A 23,761-nucleotide genomic window follows, 5' to 3' on the forward strand; every position below is an offset into this window, starting at 1 on the left:
GGAACACAATTGAAGTACAAGTAGGGGAAAGAACCAGCCTTCACTCCCAGCAACACCCCCCACATCTTATTAAAATGATCCTAAGTTTCAATGGTTACAAAAGTACTCTGCTGCATTTACAAGTGCTTTTATTCAGACAAAGCAAGACAGTACAACTCTACATTGCTAACATTTATAAAAATTGCCGCAGTTTTCAAAATCACAATGCTGCTTTATAAAGCTTATGTTTTGAGATTTCAACCTTTTAATCAACCTCTCCCACATGAGTGCAGGTAAGTCTGGATCACGATTTACAAAGTACTAATATTAAAAGTTACAAAATTTTTTCATTAAACTTCTGAAGACAATTATGCCGGGCAGCTGAGGTTCATGAAGGATTAAACTTCCAGCTTGGATTATACTGTAGCATTTGCTGGATATATGGCATGTTAAACTGGCGAATTTGCAGCTTTAACTTCCAGGGGAACCAAAAGTTGTTGCTGAGGCCACAACGTTAGTGGGCTTACTATTGGCCATAACTGCCAATTGAAGTTCTGGAAGTGACCAGTTCTTGGGGTTATTTTGAAGAGGCCTTGAACAAAAAAAAAATTCAAGACAAACAGGGTTTGTTCACCCCCCTTCCCCGCAAAATGTTCTTGGACTTACTACATAGAAAAAAAACAACTACAAATACATTCTGTAGTTCAACACTCACTTCTGACTAATTTACAATAGGCACCAACTGGCTTTGCAATTCCAGAATGTTTACCAGTAAAAAGCATTATTGCTCCCATTTGGGCAAAAGCAACCCAGCTGAATGTAGATCAATGTGTCTGGCAGTCACATACACTGCAACTGCTGTGGCCCAGTGCCATGAATGGCAACATCTTGGCCTCCTACCCTTGCCACTCCCCTACCCCTGCAGATTTAATGCCATCTTCTGGGGTATTGAAGTTTGACTTAAATACTCCATTGAATTAACAACTCCAAAAGCTAGCAAACCCTGATACAAAAGAACATATTTTATCCACTTGAATCCTCTTCACCAGTAGGCTTCACATGCAGTCCATAGAGTTCTCTGGAACTATGCTCAGGGCACCTCCTGCTCCAAGTCCCTTCAGGGGTGTACAGGTGGGAGGAAGCATTGCATTCGAACATGGATCAACATTTTCAATATCTTCCATTTTTTCACTGGTACCCTCCCAGTTGATGTGGAACCTGGTAACCCTTGGATTAGAGGCCAAAATATTTCGTTGGAGCTAAAAGGAAGAAATGGATAAAATTAATTGCGGATTATGAGACACACCCAGGTCACATTCATGATCAGGTAAGAGATGAAAGGAATTGGATAGCACAGCAAATTATAGGAGACCTGGATTTGAATCCAGTTGAGAATGATAAACGGGTCTTTCTGAAACAAAGGCAGTGAATGAGGAGTGAGAACAAAATCCTCTTAATTTAAACCATGAAAAGCTTGCTACTGGCTATTCAAATTGTCTACATGGGATTAAAACTAAAACATCTTCCTCTCAAAAACCTATTGATTACAGACAGTCAGGAAGGAAACATGGATTGCAGTAGTTCTCACCTTTCCAATAGCACGTTACGCTATGGGCACATCAGAGTTTTAAGCACAAAAATCTAGATTAACACTAGTGCAGTTGGAGATGGTGTCTTTCAGGTGGCACATTAAAACGAGGACTTGCCTGCCCTCAAGTGGATGTGAAAGCTCCCATGGTGCAATTTATTTAATGCATTAATTTAAGAGCAGAAGAGCACAATAAAGTGTTGCGTCCACTCCTGGGCACTGCACTTTCAAAAGCATGCAAAAGCTTTAGAAGGACATCAATTTAAAGTGATTAGCAAAGGAACCAAAAGGTAACATGAGGAAAACTTTACAGTGAGTTGTTAGGAGGTGGAATATATTGAGAGGATGGAGGAGAAAGTACCATTCTAATTTTGAATGAATGCACAATAATTTAGATTCAGATGAATCAATTTGACAAGGTGTGTCTTGGTTAACTTCTTGCAAACACACTATTAAAACAGATTATCTGGTCGTCATCATCCATGAGGTGCATTGCCTCAACTTAATCTTGTTAAAAGAAAGTGTTCCTCCAAAAGAGCTAGCCTATGTCGCTGAAGTCTTTACTTTATAATGTTGTGAATATCTAATTCATGGTTCATGTGTTTTAGGAATTAAAGTTTAGATACTAAAACTATTAACTATAGAAAATGGGATAAATGCAATTAAAGCAAGCTTGGAGCCTATTTCTTGCTTACCTTATTTTAAGTGCAAGTCTACCTGCTATTTAGCATTTGGTTTCAGGACATTTCATCGCCCTGGATCGGACTTCTATACACTGCCGCAGAGTGTCCTGTTAAGGATAGCAGGTCCCTTTGCTCTGGGAGAGGAGTACGCCAGGGCTGCCCAATTGTATTCTATCTGCGCGTGGAGCCTTTCCTGCACCTCTTGCTGAGGAGGTTGTCAGGATTAGTTCTGCACAGGCCAGGCATCGGGGTGGTCCCCTCTGCTTATGCTGATGACGCTCCTCACATTCACTGACCCGGCTGACCTGCCAAGGATGTAAGGGTGCCAGGTCTACTCTGCCAGGATCAACAGGGACAAGTGTTCTGGACTCCTGGTTGGTCGGTGGCAGATGGACCCAAGGAGCTCAGGCCTTTCACCTGGAGCAGGACCAGTCTCCTCCACCTGAGGATCCACCTCTGCCCTGCTGAGGAATCCTGGCTGGTGAACTGGCAGGAGCTGGAGGCCAAAGTCACCACTCGCCTGCAGCACTGGACAGGACTGCTCAGAGTGCTGGTCGTAAACCAGCTGATTGCCACCATATTGTGCTATTGGCTGGTCACTTTGACCCCTCCCCTGGATTGTGACAAAATCCAGAGAACGCTCATCAATTTCGTCTGGGACAAAAGGCTGCACTGGGTCGCTGCCGAGGTTCCGAGTCTCCCACTTTGAAAGGGCGGTGAGGCACTGGTGTGCCTATACACCCAGGTGGCAACTTTCCGCCTTCAGGCCCTGCAGCGATACCTTAACGTCGAGCCCCCTCCGAGATGACGTGCCCTGGCGACGTATTTTTTCCCGCCAGGTGCACGGCCTGAATAGTGACGTGGGGCTCCTGTTCGTAGACCCGAAGGGCCTTTGTGGCTCCTTGCAGGTGTTGTCTGTCTTTTACCGGGAGCTGATCAAAGTCTGGAACATGGTTGCCTTGCGCTGCAGCTCTCCACCGTCAGGAGTAGCGGCTCTAGTCAGAGAGGAGGGCTGTGGGTGCCAGGGTGACTAGGATCAGGGACATGCTGGGTGGAGTGGGCTGGATGATTCCACAGGAGTTGACGCGTCACGTGTCGGTAGACATCCAGCTCGCAGTCATGCTCGGCCCCAAAGTCATTCTGGGTCTCGAGGTGGCATGGTGGACTTCTGCCTGAGCATACCAGTTTGGACAGAATTCCACACTGGCCCCAAACCCTCCCTCGGGAGCTGGAGCACCCCAACCAGAGTTGCCTCGTGGAAATAGCCTTTAGCATGGTGCAGAGGGGTTTCCTGTAAGGGCTGCTGCACACCCTTCTTCCTTGCCCGCTGCCCAGGCACACCCTGGCATGCCTTGTTGCCATTCGGTAGCAGGGGTTCTCAGTGGGAGGCCATCTACTGCGTTGTCCTCCCACTTTCCATCAGGGACCTGGGGTGGAGGGTGTTGCATGCAGCAGTCACATACAATTGTAGGATGTGTTGGATCACAGACTCCCAAGATGATTTTTTTTTTGCAGCCTTGTGGAGTCTGTGGACCACATGTTAGTTGTTGTAGGCTGCACCCCCTTTTTTGTTTCTTGAAAAATCTTTTGCCTGTGTCTTTTTTGCACTTCAGTCCCACACTCCTGATCTACAGGCACCTGGTGCAGGGGGGAGAGAAAGAGTTGGGAGGAAGGAGGATCCCGTGAACCTGCTCCTGTGCCTGGCCAGTTGGCCATCAACAGGTCCAGGCAGCGGGTGATCAAGGGGGTCATCTGACCCGGCTGTCTGCCCTTTTTCCATGGCTATGTTCGCAGCTGGGTGTCCCTGGAGAGGGAGCATGCAGTATCTGCTGGCAACGTCGAGGCCTTCCGTGCTCGGTGGACACTGGGGTGTTTTATCGACCCCCTTAATCACATTGAGTTAATGTTGGTAAGTTTCCTTTAAATTTTGTCTTTTGTTTTTACAGTTCCCCTTTAAGGGGCTGCCTTTTAATTTGTCCCCCAATTTGTTAATTTAGTTTGGACATGAAAGAGTTCTACATGCCGTTTTACAAAGAGCTGGAAACATGTCTCTAATCCTTGCAGTAAGGGCAATCCAGAGGGACGTGTGTGTTTTGGGTGGTAGAGCTAAATTAGTTTAAAAAGCATTTAGTAAACTCTTGAAAGGTTGCAAAACTCATTTACTTCATCAGATCAAAAGGGAAATTGTAAGAGGGATAATTAATGTAAAGGTCAGTTTGAGTATAGCCCAGGCTATGTTGTTATGGAGATGGAGGAGCTTGGGAGGTTCTCTGGTTTCAGTTTATCTGGATGTTTAGCTGAGAATTAGCTGCAGAGTGGACCTCATGTGGTTTGCAACTCAGAAGTTAACCAAAATAAATGGCAGCATTTTACTCTACTTACAGTTCAGGTCTCACTTCATCACTGACCACAGTGAAGGCAGTTGAGGCATTATCTCAGTTTGAACCTAGAGGAACAGAAGCTGAAAGGCTGCCTAGTTTGAAGCGAGTGGATAATCTACAATAGGCTTCTGCCTTATTGCAAGAAAGTAAGTGGAGTAGTAGTAGGAAAAGTAACCAGAGCAAGGGAATGAGGCCACCACAGTTAAGAGAGGATTAAAGAAAGGGTAAATGTAAAAATGTGAAAGTGTAGTGTAGTTCCATTGATAATGATGAGGTCTTCAGATTTCTTTAAATGTTAGTCACTAAACTGATCATAACAATAAGCTAAAGCAAAACAAATTAATCATCCATCAATGCTTTGATATTATAACTGGAGACAACCCTGATATATAGTGGCTGTGCTCATTCCTGTGTGGTGGGTACTGTACTACAAACATCAAGTTAGCAGCAGACTGTCTTGGGTCCACATAAACAGAATTAAATACCTCAATTCCATTTATCATTTGATGTTACATGATGGTCAGTGTCAAATCATCAGGATGGATCCATGGAACATTGCATGTTAAAAGCTTCAAAGTTTACTCTGCAGCTAACCTATACCGTATGTAATGAATGGAGTGCTACGTCCCAACACTTAACACCCAAAGCCTGTAATTTAGTCAGTGGCAAAATGCACCAGCCTGGAAAAGGCAGTCACATACTCAGTTTGGGTTCTGCCAGGGCCACTCCACTCCTGACTCATTACATCCTTGGTCCAAACATGGATGGGAGAGAGGGAGAGAGAGAGGGGAGAGAGAGAGAGAGAGAGGGGAGAGAGAGAGAGAGAGAGAGAGGGAGAGAGAGAGAGAGAGAGAGAGAGAGAGAGAGAGGGGAGAGAGAGAGAGAGGGGAGAGAGGAGAGAGAGAGGGGAGAGAGAGAGAGAGAGAGAGGGGAGAGAGAGAGCCCTTGACATCAAGGTAGCATTTGACTAAATATGGCATCAAGGAGCCCTAGCAAAACTGGAGTCATTGGGATTAAGGGGGAAACACTCCCAGCAATCAGTCATGTCTAGCACAAAGCAAGACGGCTGTGTTTGCTGGAGGTCATCATCATAGTCCCAGGATATCACTGCAGGAGTTCCTTAGGGTAGTGTCCATAGTAGGGTAGTAGCCAAGCCATCTTCAGCTGCTTCAATGACCTTCCCTCCATAAAAAGGTCAGAAGCTGGAGCGTTCACTGACGATTGCACATGTTCAGAACCATTCAACTCCTCAAACTGAAGCAGTCCATGCCCATATGCACAAGACCTGGGCAACATTCAGGCTTGGGACAAGGAGAGGCAACATCTGTGCCAGTCAAATGACAGGCAATGACCATCTCCAACGAGAGAGAATCTAACCATATCCCCATGACATTCAATGGTATTACCATCGCTGAATTCCCCCACTATTGACATCCTGGGGGGTTACCATTGGCCAGAAGCAGAACTGGACTAGCCATATAAATTCGGAAGCTACAAGCACAGTCAGAGGCTGGGAATTCTTCAGCAATTAGCTCAATTCCTGACTCCCCAAAGCTTGTCCACCATTTACAAGGCACAAGTCAGGAATGTGGCAGAATAATCTCCACTTGCCCAGATAAGTGCAGCTCTAACAGAACTCAAGCTTGACATAATCCAGGACAAGGCAGCCCAGTTCATTCCCTCCACCATCCACACATTGGCAGCAGTGGTTACCCATCTACAAGACACATTGCAACAACTCATCAGCAACTTCCAAACCCACGACTTCTACCACCTAGAAGGACAAGGGCAGCAGGTGCACAACAACACTACTTGCAATTTCCCCTCCAAGTAACACACCATCCTGACTCGGAACGATATTGCCATTCCTTCACTTTTGCTCGATCAAAATCCTGGAACTCCTTTCCCAACAATTAGAAATGGCCTAGCCCAATCTTGTGGACATTCAACTGAATGCAGTGCTGATAAACTGGGATTCTCTGATCAATACCCCTCTATTCTAGCTCCCTCAAGACTTGCATGTGTCGATTGGGAATGACCGCCCATGAGCAGATAGTGTTTTTTTATGTCCTTCAGGCTGGGAAACAGCCCTGCACAGAAGAAAAGGAAGCAAGGTGAAGTGGTGCAAAACTGCAGATCAGGTGACCTGAACCAGAACACCATTGTGCTAAAGGTGTCCCAGGGAACAGGACACAGATCCCAGGTGGTGGTCCCTGGCAGGGACAAAGATAGGGATCAGAAACAGGCCCCAGGGAACAGTTTCAGGTAAGGGACAAGGACAGAAATCAGAAACAGAGAAGCTGAAAGGAAGGAACAGAGAAATAGGCTCCAAATTAAAGAGAGCTGCAGGGAGCAGACTTGAAGTGAAATGGCTTGACAGAAGCCCTGAAGATCAGAGGATGCAGCTGAAAATTGGTGACTCCATACTTTGGGCCTTGGGGGCCCTTTAGAGCAGTGGTGTTCTGCTTGGCACAGCTGAAGATCTCAGTGTGCTTGAAAGGCGAAGCTTGATTATATTCAGAGGTCCAGGGGAAAGGGAATCTCAGAAGGCGAGATTGAAACCCTGGAGGTAGATTCTTGAAGTTGTCCAAGCGGGAATGACTTTTGTAAAGAACTCCAGGGAGAGTTCTTCAAAATGTGGAGACTGGGGAACCCTTGTGACAATTAATGAGACTCATTGGCTCAGTGTGACAAATGTGTGGGGGTTTGAGAAATCCATGGAATCTGCTTGGGTCGCATTTACTTTGGAGTGTAGTTCATACTCATGCTCCTCACACTTACCCTGAATGTTAAGAGTACAAGATCGATACTGTAAATTGTATCTTTCTGAAGTTGTTTTGTGTCTATAGGGATATTGCTGGGGTAAAAGGAAGAGTGTGATTTAGTGCGATTTGAACCATCTTGTGTTTGTATTGAGATTTTTCCAAACCCGTGTTGTGTAATAGTTTATTTTTCTTGTTTGTTAAAAGGTTTTATTCTGCATTAAAAGTTCATCAGCAGACTGAATTGTTCAATAACTTTCCTCCATGGTTTAAAATTTTTTTTAGGATCTATCAAGCCAGGTTTCACTCTGGGGTCTGACTTGTCCAGTATGATCATCAACTGGGGCTGCAACAGCTTGATGAAACCATCCACATTGCACCTCACTCACTGATGTTTCCATCTCAGCAACCCATATGAAGCAACCTTCACTGAGCAAGAACTACCATCAGATAGCTTTCAAAATCAAGGAATGGGTAACAGGAAGTCACTAAGTTCCTGTGACAAACCCCACCTGTCAAATAGCAGGCTCTGAGCCACCACTCTAAGTGTGGTCCTGACTAGGAACAGGTTCAGGACATGCCAGGACCCCTTTGCAGCCAAGCTCTACCACAGGGGCCTCAGTACAAACCCCTTATGCACTTGTGGGGAGACAATGATGCATATTACCTAGGAGTGTCTCCTCTACAAAGTGGTGGACTAATCACCTTTAACTCAGCAAGTGAGAAGGCCATCACTTTGCTCAGTGATTTGCATTTAGTAAATAAACAGTGGCAAAGGGACAGTGAGGCCAGGGGCAAAGAATTTTGCACAGATCAATTGATAAGAATTCTTGAGGTCCAACAGATTGTAGCATTGTTTAATGGAGATTTCTAGCACTGAGCTGTAGTGACATTAAGCAGTCTAAACAGCCAATCACATTAAAGCAGTTTCAGAAAGAAACCAGGAAGTGAAAACATTAATAATCAATCCGCTTGGAAAAATTTTTGGTGTAATAAGATTGGGACAAACTCCTGAGGTTACGGTAGAAGTTCAAATACTGTGAACAATCTAGTAATTAGTCAAATTTAATCAGTCAACATTTTTCAATTCAGTAGTTACCCAGATCACTGTTTGAAACCTAGTTATGCCTCTGAGTAAGGATTAACTATGGAGTTTCCAATAATGATTAGAGTGGAAGGAGGATGTTTGCTAGATTAATTGATCACCAATCACCAGTTATGGGGGAGGGGGGCAGTGGCAGTCTAAAGCATGGTCTATGGTAAGCGGTGAATGACAGGCCACAACTTCAGGATTTCCATATTCATCTATGTACACCAAATCCTGAAGTGGGGGTCAGAACCAGGTGGGAAGTAATAACAAATGCTGACTCTTTGCTGCCACAAGACCTGAAATTTGGATGATTTAATATTTTGCACATACCAGGAACCAGTGAAGGTCAGCAAATACAGGGTTGATGGGTGCACTGGACTCAAGTGTTAGGACACAGACAGCAAGAGTTTTAGATGGACTTGTGTTTATGGACAGTGTAAGATGGAACAATAAGGGTCAGCTGGGACTTGGGGTAAGCCAGTGTAATGACATCAGGAATCAGGACAGTTCATTGACAAGGTTGAGAAATCGTAGGCATTAGGATCACATGGAGATAGATACAAGAGCTTCTGTTGAATCATCATTAAGCTTTAGTAGGGAAAGACTTTCCTTCACCTAGACTTAGTGCTAAATTAACACCTCACCAAGCACATAGAAAGGTTTGAATAAATTACTTTATCCAGAGCCATGTTTTGCCATACTATTTGAGGCAGAGAACATTCTTCAAGGGAGTCCATGCCAGCTCTCCAGAGCAATCCAGCCAGTCCCATTTTGACACTCTATACCTGTAGCCCTGCAAGTTTATTTCCCTCAAGCACTCATCCAATTTTCTTTTGAAATCATTGATAGTCTCTGCTTCTACCATCCTCTTATTTTGCAACAGGTGCTTTTCACATTCCGCCATCTCTCGCCCAAATGCTTAAATCTTCCCCCTAGTCCTTGAATTGTCAGCTTCTGGGTACAGCTTTTCTTTGTCTACTTGATCTAAACCTGCCATAATCTTGTACACCACTATCAGATTTCCTTTGATTCAAAAGGAGATCAACCCCAGATTTGCCAACCCAACCTTGTAAATAAATTCCCTCATTACTGGCATCATCTGGTAAATCTCCACTACACCCTCACATCCTTACTGAAGTAGTGATCAAAACTGGATGAATACTCCAGTTGTGGCCTAACCAGAGCTTTATTTTGCTACCTTCAAAGATCTATGCATGCAAACCCCCAGGTCCCTCTGCTTGGGTGAACTGTGTCATTTAGTTTACATTGCTTGTCCCAATTCCTTCTGCCAAGATGCATCACCTCACTTCTGTATTCCATCTGTCACTTGTCTGGCCATTCTGCAAGCAGAACTATGTCCTGTTACAGTCAATGGGTACCACCATTGCCACACCTCCCAAGTTTGGAATTACCAAAATTGAAATTTTACTGTATTCCAACACCCAGGACATCTACATAAAAGCACTGGTCTAGCACTGAACCTTGGGGAACATCACTGCCTCCAATCCACCAGTCTCAAAACAACATTTACAACTCTTTCAATCCTTACCCAAGCTGACACAAGCTACCATTACATTAGGTTCAATTTTGTTAAGCAATCTTTTGTGGGTACTTTATCAAACATTTTCTTAAAATCCACAGATGAACAGCCACTGCATTTCCTTCATCAGCCTTTGCTGTTACTTCCAAAAATTCAATTAGATCAGTCAAACATGATCTGCCTTTTATGAATGTGACAGTTCTTAATTAACTCAAGCCTGTCAATTTTTTTTTGTTGATTGTTTTTCAAACCTCACTTACTATGTTAAGCTGACCAACCTGTAGTTACTAGGAATTTCCCTGTACCCTTTAAGAAAGCTACATTTGCTTTGCCACTTTCCAATCCTGACATCTCCCATATCTAGGAGAGACTGGAAGATTATGGCTAGCTATCTGCATCCCACTTCCTGTAGCAATCCAGGAGGCAAGCCATCTAGAACAGGCAACTTATTCACTGCATCAAATTTCACCCCATCCATAACCTTCAACAATGCTGCTTCTGCCAATATTTTGTTAGCACTCTCTTCCTTAGACACTGATATGAATATAATGATTGAAGCATGAAAGACCTTGAGGGGTCTTGAGAGTGGATAGAGAGAATGTTTCCTCTTGTGGGAGGATCTAGTACTGGGGCCACTGTTTAAAAATAAGGGGGCGCCTATTCAGGACAGATGAGGAGAACTTATGTTCCCCCCATGGTTTGAGAGTCTTTGGAACTCTTCCTCAAAAGGTGGTGGAAGCAGAGTCCTTGCTATTTTTAAGGCAGAGGTAGACAGATTTATCATATGCAAGGGGGAAAAAGGCTTTCAGGGTAGGCAGGAATGGGGAATGGAGGTTGAAATCAGATCGGCCATGATCTTATTGAATGGTGGGCCAGGATTGAAGGGCTGAGTGGCCTACTTCTGCTCCTAATTTGTATGTTCACACAAAGCACTCAAGTATTCGAGCCTTGTCCTGAATCTTCAAGCATACATTACCCTTTGTCCTTCAAGTGCCCACCCAACCCCTTAATATTTACATGCTGGTCAAAGATTTGATTTACACTTTGTTAACTATCGTTCTATTTTCATTCTCCCTTAATGCCAGTCTTATTTTTCTCTTCAACTGTCAACTTATTCAATTTGCTCAATTGAAGAATTCACCTGACATGCATCACACCCTCCATTTCATCATATTCTCCATCTCCCATATCATCCAAGGAGCCCTGGCTTAGGTTGCCTTGTCTCTTTCTCATTGGGATGTACCTAGCCTGTAGCTAGGATCAGAAGAGGGATGCAAATAATGTGCTCACACACATGTACTGTTACACTAAAAAATTTAATAATCAAGGTTGGTGAACTGCAGGTGCAGATAGCCACGTGGGAATATCATGGCAATAAAGGAGACTGGACTCAAGGGGCATGACTCAAGTACTAAACAATCCTGGATACAGGTTTTCAGGAAAGATAGGCAAAGGAATACATAATAAATGGGAGGTTACCAGAGGTGTAGAGGAAGTGAGGGACCTTGGAGTGAGCATCCACAGATCCTTGAAGGTAGCAGGACAGATCGATAAGGTGGCTAAGGCAGCACACGGAATCCTTTCAATTATTAGCCAAAGCATAGAATACAAGAGCAGAGAGGTTATGCTGAAACTATATAAAACATTAATTAGGCCACAATTTGAGTACTGTGCAGTTCTGGCCACCTCATTACAGAAAGGATGTAATTGAATTAGAGGGCACATAGGAGATTTACAAGGATGTTGCCAGGACTGGAAAACTAACTATGAGGAAAGATTGGATTAGCCTGGGGTTTGTTTCTCCTTGGAACAGAGGAAGCTGAGGGAAGATTTAATTGAGATGTACAAAATTGAGGGGCCTGGATAAAGAGGATGGGAAGGGCCTATTTACTTTAGCGGAGAGGTCAGTGACTAGGGTGGCATAGATTTAAAGTGATTGGTAGATTTAAGGGGAGATAACATTTTTTCACCCAAAGGGCTGTACAGGTCTGAACCCTCGACTCATTTACAAAAGGTGCCTGGATATGCACCTTAAGTGCCATAACCTGCAGGGCTACAGACCAAATGCTGGAAAGCGGGATTATGCTGAGTGGCTTGTTGTTCAGCTGGTGCAGACACGATGGACCAAGTGGCCTCTTTCTGTGGCGTATACTTCACTATGGAATCATAAAAAGTTAAGAAAGGAGGAGGGCTACAGCATTGATCGAGGAGAATATTACAGTGCTGAAGAGAGGATGTCCTAGAGGGGTCAATGACAGAATCTGGCTAGAATTAAGAAACTATTGGCTGTATTCTATGGGTCACTAACCAATGCAGAAGATAGAAGAGCAAATTTGCAGGGTAATTAGACAAGTGTCAAAGTACAAGGGCAGAGAGGGATTAAGAGTTTTTGAATTGTGTTCAGAAGAATTTTCTTGATCAGTATATTTCTAGCCCAATGAGGTGGCGGCATTGCTGGATCTGGTTCTAAGGAATGAGATGGGACAAGTGGATCAAATGTCAATAGAGGAAAACTTAGGGCAGGGGTTCCCAAACTTTGGGCCACAATCCCTGACGGGGGTTAGAGAGATAGTGTTTGGGGTCGTGACCACCAAGGCAACATGGTGAATATCCGTGACCTGGGAGGCTGTGCAGCTGAGCCAGGAAGGTGAGTGGCAGCTTCAAACTTTACTGTGTTGCTGCTCCTATTGTACAGGCTCTGTAACATGGGCTGGCAACTCTGCTTCACAGGCACCAGGAACTATACTAAAGATGGTGAGGGTAATGGAGGAAGAGGGACTGATTACTGTGCATGGTGTTGCGGTGAGTGGGGGGGTTTGGAAGAGAGAAAAATAGGGCCTGATTACTGGGTGTGGTGGGAGGGAGAGGGGCTTCAGAGTCTTCTTTCACTGGGAAATATGGAGAGCTTGGCTTAAGCAAACTTATAAAAATGTTAATGTTTTATGTACTAAAACAAATATTCATATTTATGATGCAAAAGTTGATCCATAGTAAGCAAGCTAACTATATTCTGAAATGTTATCATGTTGCTTTATTACTGTTGTTTTTGCTGACATCTGGGATCACATTAATTTCTAATGTGAAAAATGGGTCACACTGGAAAATAATTTGGGGAAGTACTGTTCTAGACAGTAGCTAGAGAAACTGTTCCATTGCCAGAAGGGTCAAGAACCACAGGACACTGATCTAAGATGAAGGTACAGCATGGATGCTGGCAAGCGACATTATTGTAGATCTCACTAATAGACCAAATGTACTCAGGATAGTGAGGCAGCTTTGCAAGGCAGCTAAACCACTAATATTTGTTAGCAACACTTAGGTTGAGCGTTTTCCTGCACCAACTTCCTCCCTACTTGTGTAAAAGACCACTGCATCTTGTGTAAAGCTTACCTTGGCATAGTCGGGTTTCATTGGTGGGTTCTCCTTTAATTCAGGATCCGTGTATTCATTATTCACGTAATACCCTACTCGAATGAACTCCTGATCTCTGTATGTGCAAGTGATCAGCACCACTGTCACACCAACTGCATCTGCATCTGGGATGAGACTTGCATTTGGGGCATCAGCCTAGAATATTAAAGGAGGACCATGAGATCTGTACAATTCAGAAATCTACATAAATACTGTGTAACTCAAGCATAAAGCCCATAAGAAAACCATATCATGTAAAGACAAGCCCAGCACGATACCCAGTCATCCAAGACCAGTCCTTAACAACCCAAACCCCAGTCATATCTTCTACAGTGAAACTTACATTTCCTCGGCAGAAAGCCACAATAATTCATTGTCTTGTCAAATCATCTTTTGTGTAGCACATTAGGGGGCAAAGTCAAATGAATTCTCTTGATTCCTGCAGTCTCCAGCCTCCATAAACTGAAGCAACACAGTTCTGTCCACATTCTCACCTTTTCAGGTTATGGCCTCCTAACGCTAGCCCATCCTCAAAACAATTCTGGGCTTAAACAAAAATTTCCAATTACAAGCTACGTTTGAAGGTTCCCAATCACATCGTCAGGATATGAACCCAACATCCTCCAGCTGAAGCTTTAGCATCCAAATCTTTAAGCAGGCAGAACGTCAGCTTTGTCTTTCCAATTCCACCACTGCCTGGGACAACCGATTCAGAAAGGAAATAGGCCAATACTGGGGTCAATACTGGGAGGCTGTTCGGTGTCCAAGGCCTGCCTTCTGGGTAGAAGCTTCAAGAGTCACATTTGAACTGCCTGCCCTATAAATAACCAAGATGCTGCATCTACCAATGAGGAAAGATAAGGGGACAGGTTTAAAAGGTGCTTGACAAAACCAGAGCCAACATGAGGAAAATGTCCAGAGTTGTTGGAATTTGCACTGCCTTATAGGCTAGTGGAATTATTTAATAGTAGCTTTCAAAGGGGAAATTTTATAAATATGAGATATAATTATAACGATATGGAGAAACAGCAGGACTAAGAAGATTGCTCTTTGAAAGAAAGAGCCAGCGGAGGCTATGGGCTGAATAGCCTTCTCCTAAGCTGCACTTTTGAGTCTTAAAGCCAATGACAGTACAGGGAGAATCTGGATGACACAGAAGTGTTAAAGCAGTGCCACTGACTGGAGGCTGTAATTGAGGGCAATTTTACAAAGGCAGTTTCATTATAAATGTGGATAAAGGAATTTATAATGGAAAGAGAAAAATGCAATGCCCCATTGGATAAAAGAAATAGCAAGTGTTCAAGTCTTCACAGCCACTTTAAAATGTAGGATTTTTTTTAAAGCTGGAAGGCGACTGGGAGTACATGGCAAGATTACAACATCAGATCCCACATTTACAGAACATACTATTGCACTGAAATTACAGCTGAACTGATACTCCAGTACAAATACCCTTTCACCTCTGCTGACAACACTGCTCATGAAATACTTATTCAGAGTGAAATGTTCAAAGATGAAAGTGCATCAAGCTTTCAATGATTGAGATTAAGTTGCAAAGAGGTTCACTTGTTTTTAAAATGCACATTGCTGAAGCAATAAAATAGAATGTTCTAGGATGTTTTTCAGAACCTATTGTAAAAGACACACTGAAGAAAACTGCACTCTACATCTAGCTTGTACAGCAGTTATACAGCAGCTGCAGTGCGCATGTCAATCTGGGAGTGTTGATGGCACTACTGGACAGCAGCATTCATCACTGAACAAACGTTTCTTCCTCCCCAAACTTCCAGGCAACAGAAGATCAAATCAGTAGCTACTGGGTTTGCAGAATTGATGAGACAATCCACTGTGCAAAACTGGGAAAATCAAACAATTCTGGACTTTTGACAATTCTACTTTATTGAGCTCGTCACATTTCTTGAGACATCTTAGACAATCCTTTAAGGTGGATGTCTATACAAGATTAGAGCCCAAGACACAAAGTTCTTTAAGCTTTGACTCAATGCCATTTAGAAACAGATGAGGGTTCCTGCCTCTACCATTGTTTCAGACAGTCCGAGTTCCAGATCCCACCACCCTCTGGGTGAAAACATTTCTCAACTCTTTTCTACTTTTGTCAGTTACTTTAAAATCTATGCCACCTGATTATTGACCTCTCTGCTAACCAAAAATAAAGGTCCTTCTATCCACTATCCAGGCCGCTCAATTAAAGCACCAAAGAAAAACAACCCCAGCCTATCCAATCTTCCTCAGCTAAGTCTCCACTGCAGCAACTTCAAATTTCCCCTGTACCTTCGCTAGTGTATCGCATCCTTCTTGTAATGCAGTGACCATTCTACCCACCCGACTAGCCTATTGATATCTTCCTGCAGTCTACGACATTTTCTTCATGACCAGCTTTTGTATCATCTGCAAACTTAAACATAGGGGGCAAGATTCCATTTAAATCTTTGATATTTACCACAAAACGTTAAGGACCGACCGAGTCTCTGTGGCACCCCACTGGATACAGCCTTCAAAGCAAGAAGAAAAACAAGGTTGGCTGACAGGTTGCACCTCAAACACCCAAAGCAACACTGCCGCTCACTAGTGCCACATGTAGAAATTTGGTCATAAAATATCAAAGTTTAGATGAAGCTATCCAAAGATTGGATAGATGGATATAGCTGTGAGCTAGAGATGGCTGGAGCTCTGGGCTGGGACAGGATGCAGTTTAAGCCACCCATCTATCAAGCCAGAAAAATCTTGGACTGCAGCAAGCAGTTTTATTCTGAAGTGGATTCCACAGCAGAGTGGAGAGTGTAAAGGTCCTGGGGTAGACCTTTATTGAAGCTACAGCAGTTTGCTTTGTGTATTACTACTGGATTTCATAGTAGAAATCTATAAGGGAGGGTTGCCTGGAAGGGGTTTACTTGCAGGTTTGACCAAGTAGAGTTTTGGGGAATGTTTTGCAAGAATATCTATAATTTTGTACGCTTAAGCTTTTTATTTTTGTTAATAAAACTTTTACTTTTAAAAGCCCAAAAGTACTGGACCTCTTACTGCTGAGATCAGTACGCCATCTTCTCGGTTTTCAGAATGCAAAAAAAGTTATGACCCATAAGCCAAATTTCCATCTGGGATTTGGTTTGCGCAGCAGCTGTGGTCATAGCAGCCTACACCAAGCTAGTATACACATCAATAAAGAGCAAGGGCTACTAACTGGTGAGTTATTAATGACGCATCTTACAATTACCCTACAATCCAGCCCTGACCTGTGACAAGCCACGAGAACAATAACTCCTCATTAGACTCTTGATTAGTTTAAAGCTAATTAATTAGTTTATCCTACCTCCAAAGTGCACTACATTAACTGTGCCCACTTCTGATCAGAGAAGTGCTGTAAATGACAATTGTGCTGCTGGGACAACACAAGTGTACAGGTAATCAACTAAATCATTCAAACATCAACTAAATCATTCAAACACTCAAAAGCTTAGATCAATCATTGCACATCTAGTCACCTACACACAATACATTAGCTGCAGAATTATCAGTGTATTTTACCCAATATTCCATTCAAACACATCAGAAGTTTCTCAGAGGTAGGGGCCACAAGCTACTGTAACTGATCTTACTGCTTGATGAATTAATACAGGAAACCAGATAGAGGCCAGCCTCAAGTAACTAATGGAGTGCAGACCAGATACCAACAACCTACAATTCTAAACTAACAAAGTGCTCAAAAAGGCTCAGCATGACTGGCAACATCCGTGGAGAGAGAAACAGAGTTAACGGTTGAGTCTAATGCGACTCACATTCCTGCAGTTCCACCCGTCAAAACTCTGTTCTATCAGACAGCAACCTCCCCAGGAGCTGCGCCATCATTCAATCCCGCTGGCTGCAATCACCCAAAAAAGTGCCATGTAGCCAACACATCCAATCCTGAGTGCACACCTTGCTTTGCGGCGCACAGGCCATTCAGAAATAACACAAGGAATCCAAGGGCACCATCTCAACTTGAATAGAAGGGAAAGTGCAAAAAATAAATGGAGCATTCAACCTGCAAGCACACAAAGTCAGTAAATAACGGGAACAAAAGTACCGTCGATGCGGCAGATCCGAAATAAAAAAAAAAGGAAAGTGCTGGAAAAACTCAGATTTTCAAAACAAAAAGAGTCATATGGGGCTCGAAACCCTTAACTCTTTCTCCACAGACCTAGTGAATAAAAAAAAATGCCCTAGTGTCTTAAGCAGAATGCGCGCCTAAAAGAGCACCTTCCCACGGAAGGAGGGGGCGGTGCACTTCTGATATTGCCGCTCGGGGCTGTGCAAAGTGCCCATCGGGCCATCACAGGCCACTGGGCTATTTCTAACCTACCCCTCCTCCCTAAAATAAAGCCCTTACCTGAAAGACGAACATGTGCCGGCCAGCGGGGACGGGTCCCACCAGCACCGAGTCCAGCACCTGGTCGTGCTCCTCGCTTTCTGCGGAGCCCACGTAAATGATCTTCCATTCTAGATCTGAAAGGAACAACAAAAAAAAAATAAAATCAATAAAATAAAAGATGCAACTTGAAAGTAACCCCCCCCCCCCCCCCCCGCAAATATCAAGAGGAAGAAAAAAAGCGCCCGCCCGGGGAAGCTGGCAGAGCGCGCGCGCGCCAGAGCCCATGATTGACAGCTCCATTGATAAAAAAAACAACCAACCCACCAATCAGAGACAAACGAGCGGCCGCGATCCGCCCCGCCCCCCCACGCGGCCCCGCCCACAACCCCACCGCTCGCGGCCGGCCCGCGCGCTCCCCCCTCCCCCTTACCTCTCCCCACTCACCGTCCGGCAGGTCCTCGATGCACTCGAAGGTGATCTCGAACTGGAAGGGGTTATTGAACGGTGACGGGTTGTCCAGGACCACCACGTTCAACACCTGCACTTTGGCCATGGCGGACCCGGACGGGGTGATGGGGTAGGGATGGGGGGGGGGGGGGGGTGAAGGGGGAGGGGAGGGAAGAGAAAGAAAAGGGTGGATGAGCCCGCTTGACGACCCGGGGCTCCTCTTCTCCTGTTTGTTGTTCGCTGCTTCTTCTTCTTTTTCTTCTTCTTCTTCTTTTTCTTCTTCCTCCTCCCGCTCCCGCCGCCGCTCCGGTTTCCCCCCCCTCACGCGCTCACTGACACTGCGCGCCGCTCCGCCCCTCCCCCGTTCTTTATAGCCGCACTCACTCTCGCGAGAGCTTGTCCGGCACCCCCCCCCCCCCACCAAAGATCAACTTTATTTATAAACAGCCGGCCATCGGGCTCGAGTCTGACCAATCAGCTCGCCGAACAACGGCGCCAAAATGGATTCAGATGCTGAGAGGCGGGGAGAGAGAGGGAAAGGGGAGGGGCATAGAGGAGAGAAATGGGCTAAAGAGGTAAAGGGTAGTTGGTAAAGGGGGTAGGTGGAGGTGGGGGTAAAGGGGGTAGGTGGAGGAGGGGGTAAAGGGGGTAGGTGGAGGTGGGGTAAAGGGGGTAGGTGGAGGTGGGGGTAAAGGGGGTAGGTGGGGTGGGGGTAAAGGGGGTAGGTGGGGGTGGGGTAAAGGGGGTAGGTGGGGGTAAAGGGGGTAGGTGGGGGTGGGGGTAAAGGGGGTAGGTGGGGGTGGGGGTAAAGGGGGTAGGTGGGGGTGGGGGTAAAGGGGGTAGGTGGGGTGGGGGTAAAGGGGGTAGGTGGGGGTGGGGGTAAAGGGGGTAGGTGGGGGTGGGGGTAAAGGGGGTAGGTGGGGGTGGGGGTAAAGGGGGTAGGTGGGGGTGGGGGTAAAGGGGGTAGGTGGGGGTGGGGGTAAAGGGGGTAGGTGGGGGTAAAGGGGGTAGGTGGGGGTGGGGGTAAAGGGGGTAGGTGGGGGTGGGGGTAAAGGGGGTAGGTGGGGGTAAAGGGGGTAGGTGGGGGTGGGGGTAAAGGGGGTAGGTGGGGGTGGGGGTAAAGGGGGTAGGTGGGGTAAAGGGGGTAGGTGGGGGTGGGGGTAGGTGGGGGTGGGGGTAAAGGGGGTAGGTGGGGGTGGGGGTAAAGGGGGTAGGTGGGGGTGGGGGTAAAGGGGGTAGGTGGGGGTGGGGGTAAAGGGGGTAGGTGGGGGTGGGGGTAAAGGGGGTAGGTGGGGTGGGGGTAAAGGGGGTAGGTGGAGGTGGGGGGTAAAGGGGGTAGGTGGGGGTGGGGGTAAAGGGGGTAGGTGGGGGGTGGGTAAAGGGTAAAGGGGGTAGGGGGGGGGTAAAGGGGGTAGGTGGGGGTGGGGGTAAAGGGGGTAGGTGGGGGTGGGGTGGGGGTAAAGGGGGTAGGTGGGGTGGGGTGGGGGTAAAGGGGGTAGGTGGAGGTGAGGTGGGGTGGGGGTAAAGGGGGTAGGTGAGGTGAGGTGGGTGGGGTAAAGGGGGTAGGTGGAGGTGGGGTGGGGGTAAAGGGGGTAGGTGGAGGTGAGGTGGGGTGGGGGTAAAGGGGGTAGGTGGAGGTGAGGTGGGGTGGGGGTAAAGGGGGTAGGTGGAGGTAGGGGGGTTCAAAGGGGGTAGGTGGAGGTATGGTGGGGGTGAAGGGGGTAGGTGGAGGTAGGGGGGTTCAAAGGCGGTAGGTGGAGGTAGGGGGGTTCAAAGGCGGTAGGTGGAGGTAGGGGGGTTCAAAGGCGGTAGGTGGAGGTAGGGCGGTTCAAAGGCGGTAGGTGGAGGTAGGGGGGTTCAAAGGCGGTAGGTGGAGGTAGGGGGGTTCAAAGGCGGTAGGTGGAGGTGGAGGTAGGGGGGTTCAAAGGCGGTAGGTGGAGGTGGAGGTAGGGGGGTTCAAAGGCGGTAGGTGGAGGTGGAGGTAGGGGGGTTCAAAGGCGGTAGGTGGAGGTGGATGTAGGGGGGTTCAAAGGCGGTAGGTGGAGGTGGGGGTGTTCAAAGGGTGGAGGTGAGGTGGGATGGGGGTAAAGGGGGTAGGTGGAGGTGGGGTGGGGGTAAAGGGGGTAGGTGGAGGTGGAGGTGGGGTGGGGGTAAAGGGGGTAGGTGGAGATGGGGTGGGGGTAAAGGGGGTAGGTGGAGGTGGGGTGGGGGTAAAGGGTAGGTGGAGGTGGGGTGGGGGTAAAGGGGGTAGGTGGAGGGGTGGTAAAGGGGGTAGGTGGAGGGGTGAAGGGGGTAGGTGAAGGGTCGGGAGGTGAAGGGTGGGGGGATGAAGGGGGTAGGTTGGGGGGTGAAGTGGTTAGGTGGTGAGGTGAAGGTTGGTGGGGTGAAGGTGAAGGGGTTAGGTGGCGAGGTGAGGGTTGGTGGGGTGAAGGGGTTAGGTGGGGAAGGGGGTGGGTGGGTGGGGGCGGGGAAGGGTGTGGGTGGGGGGGGGAAGGGTTTGGGGGGTGAGGGCGGGGTAGGTGGGGTGTGAAGGGATTTGGGGGATGAGGGCGGGATAGGTGGGTGTGGGGTTGGGGAGGGGGGTGGGACAAGTCCGCCCCGGCCAATTACCGCCCCATCAGTCTACTCTTCATCACCAGTAAAGTGATGGAAGGGGTCATCAACAGTGCTATCAAATGGCACTTGCTTAGCAACAACTTGCTCTGCTGGAGCCACTCACCTCCTGATTTCCTTACAGCCTTGGTTCAAACATGGACAAAAGAGCTGAACTCAAGAGGTGAGGTGAGAGTGACTGCCCTTGACATCAAGGCCGCATTTGACTGAGTATAATGTCAAAGCCATAGTTACAGAATAAGGAGATACTCATTTAAAACTGAGCTGCAAAGGAATTTCCACTCTGAGCATAGTGAAAATCTGGAATTCTCTACCCCAGAGAGTTGTGGAGGCTAGATCGCTGATTTTTGAAATATTGGGGAGTTGAGGGCTATGAGGAGTTGGCATAAAAGAGGAGTTGAGGACTGATATGTTGATCTTATTGAATGGCAGGGCAGGCTTGAAGGGGTGAACGTTCTTAAGGAGCCCTAGTAAAACTGGAGTCAATGGGAATCAGGGGGAAAGCTCCCTACTGGTTGGAGTCATGCCGAGCACAAAGGAAGATGGTTGGAGGTCAATCGGCTCAGTTCCAGGACATCACTGCAGGAATTCCTCAGATTAGTGTCCTAGGCCCAGCTATCTTTAGCTGCTTCATCAATGACCTTCCTTCATCATAAGGTCAGAAGTGGGGATGTTTGCTGATGATTGCACAATGTTCAGCACCATTCGCGACTCCTCAAATACTGAAGCAGTTCATGTCCAAATGCAGCAAGACCTGGACAATATCCAGGCTTGGGCTGACAAGTGGCAATTCACGCCACACAAGTGCCAGGCAATGACCATCTCCAACAAGAGAGGATCCAACCATCACCCCTTGATATTAAATGGCATTACCATTGCAGATTCCCCCACTATCAACATCCTGGGGATTACAATTGACCAGAAACTGATTGGACTAGCCATATAAAAACTGTGGCTACAAGAGCAGGTCAGAGGCTAGTAATCTTGCAGTGAGTAACTCACCTCCTGACTCCCCTACTTGTCACACAATCTCTTGTTGGAAAGCTGTCCTGGAGCTGAGATGACTGACCTCCAATAACCACAACCATCTTCCTTTGTGCTAGGTATGACTCCAACCAGTGGAGAATTTTCCCCATGATTCCCATTGACTCCAGTTTTGCTAGGGCTCCTTGATGCCACAGTCTGTCAAATGCTGCCTTGATGTCAAGGGCAGTCACTCTCACCTCACCTCAGGAGTTCAGTTCTTTTGTCCATGTTTGAACCAAGGCTGTAATGAGGTCAGGAGCTGACTGGTCCTGGAGGAACCCAAACTGGGCGTCAGTGAGCAGGTTATTGCTAAGCAAGTGCCGCTTGATAGCACTGTTTATGATCCCTTCCATTACTTTACTGATGATGGAGAGTGGACTGATGGGGACGGTAATTGGCCGGGTTGGATTTGTCCTGTTTTTTGTGTACAGGACGTACCTGGACAATTTTCCACATAGCCGGGTGGATGCTAGTGTTGCAGCTGTACTGGAACAGCTTGGCTAGGGGTGCGGCAAGTTCTGGAGCACAAGTTTTCAGTACTATTCCTGGAACATTGTCAGGACCCATGGCCTTTGCGCTATCCAGTGCCTTCAGCCATTTCTTGATATCACGTGGAGTGAATTGAATTGGCTGGAGCCTGGCATCTGTGATGCTGGGGACCTCCGGAGGAGGCTGAGATGGATCATCTGGTTGGCACTTCTGGCACTTAGCTCTGTATATCACTTGCTACTTATGCTGTTTGGCACACAAGTAATTCTGTATTATAGCTTCACCGAGTTGACACCTCATTTTTAGGTATACCTGGTATTGTTCCTGACATGCCTTCCTGCACTCTTCATCGAACCAGGGTTGATCCCCTGGCTTGATAGTAATGGTAGCGTGGGGGATATGCTGGTCCATGAGATAAAAGGGAGGGAAGATTGGTTGGGTGGAGGTTAAAGGGTAAAAGGATGTAGGGGGAGGTAAAGGGGTGGAGGCGTAAGGGGGAGAGAGGAGGGGGAGAGGTAAAAGGGGGGAGATAAAATGGAGGGGGGGAAGGTAAAAGGCAAGGTGGTAAGGGGAGGTAAAATGGAGGGGGGAGGTAATTGGGGAAGCTAAAAGTGGAGGGGGGATGTGAGGGGGGAGGTGGAGGTAAAAGGGGGGGAGGGGAGGTAAAAGGGAGGGGGAAGGAGGGAAAAGGGGGTAGATAAAAGGGAAGAGGAAGAGGAAGGCAATGGGACCAGTGGAAGGAGAGTGAGGGAAAAGGTAGGGGGGGGGGGGGGGGAAGGGAGGGTGGTGGTGAGAAGATGGGGGGTGCAGTAAAAGATGGGGGAGATAAAAGGGTTGGGGGAAGGTAAGAAGGGAGAGTTTGGGAGGTTAGATGGGGTATTTAAGGGGAGGGAGGAGGGGAGGTAAGGGCTATGTATGAAGGGGGTAATTTGGGCGATGTGGAGTTAAGGGGAGTAATGAGGCACGCGGGTAGGTAAGATGGGAGGTTGGGGCTGGAAGGGGGGTAATAGAGAGGGGAAGGTAAAAGGGGGAGGGAGATTTGGGGTTGTAAAAGGGTGGGGAGGTAAAAGGGGACAGGGAGGGAGGTAAAAGAGAGGAAGGTAAATGAGAAGGGGGAGTGGGGAGGTAAAAAAGAAAGGAGTCGAGGTAAAAGAAAGAAGAGGTGGGAGAGGTAAAATGGAGGGAGGGGGAAGGTAAAATGGTGGGGGAAAGGTGACAGGTGAGGGGAGGGGGATGATAGGAGGCGGGGTCATAGGAGAGAGATGGGGAGGAAGACAGGGAGAAGTAAGATGGGGAGGCAAGGGTGGGCGGTGGTAAGGTAAGGAGGGGGAGGCAAGGGGGGAAGTCGAGAGGGAGGGGAGGGTAGGTAAGGGCAGAAGGAGA

The 23,761-nt window shown here is 47.0% G+C and overlaps 1 protein-coding gene across 1 annotated transcript; it reads right to left on the bottom strand.

The window, feature by feature from the left end:
- Window positions 1-111: 111 nt before the first annotated feature.
- asf1bb (anti-silencing function 1Bb histone chaperone) lies at window positions 112-18,588 on the bottom strand. Its single transcript, XM_078531175.1, has 4 exons — window positions 18,248-18,588; window positions 17,822-17,937; window positions 13,414-13,590; window positions 112-1,238 (listed from the first exon to the last, which is right to left on the bottom strand). Exons 1-4 carry the CDS (start codon window positions 18,354-18,356, stop codon window positions 1,035-1,037), a joined length of 606 nt encoding a protein of 201 aa, XP_078387301.1. The 5' UTR covers window positions 18,357-18,588; the 3' UTR covers window positions 112-1,034.
- Between the last annotated feature and the right edge of the window lie 5,173 nt (window positions 18,589-23,761).

Source organism: Cetorhinus maximus, chromosome 28 (assembly GCF_964194155.1).
Source record: "Cetorhinus maximus chromosome 28, sCetMax3.hap1.1, whole genome shotgun sequence".
In the NCBI taxonomy this organism is placed as follows: domain Eukaryota; kingdom Metazoa; phylum Chordata; class Chondrichthyes; order Lamniformes; family Cetorhinidae; genus Cetorhinus; species Cetorhinus maximus.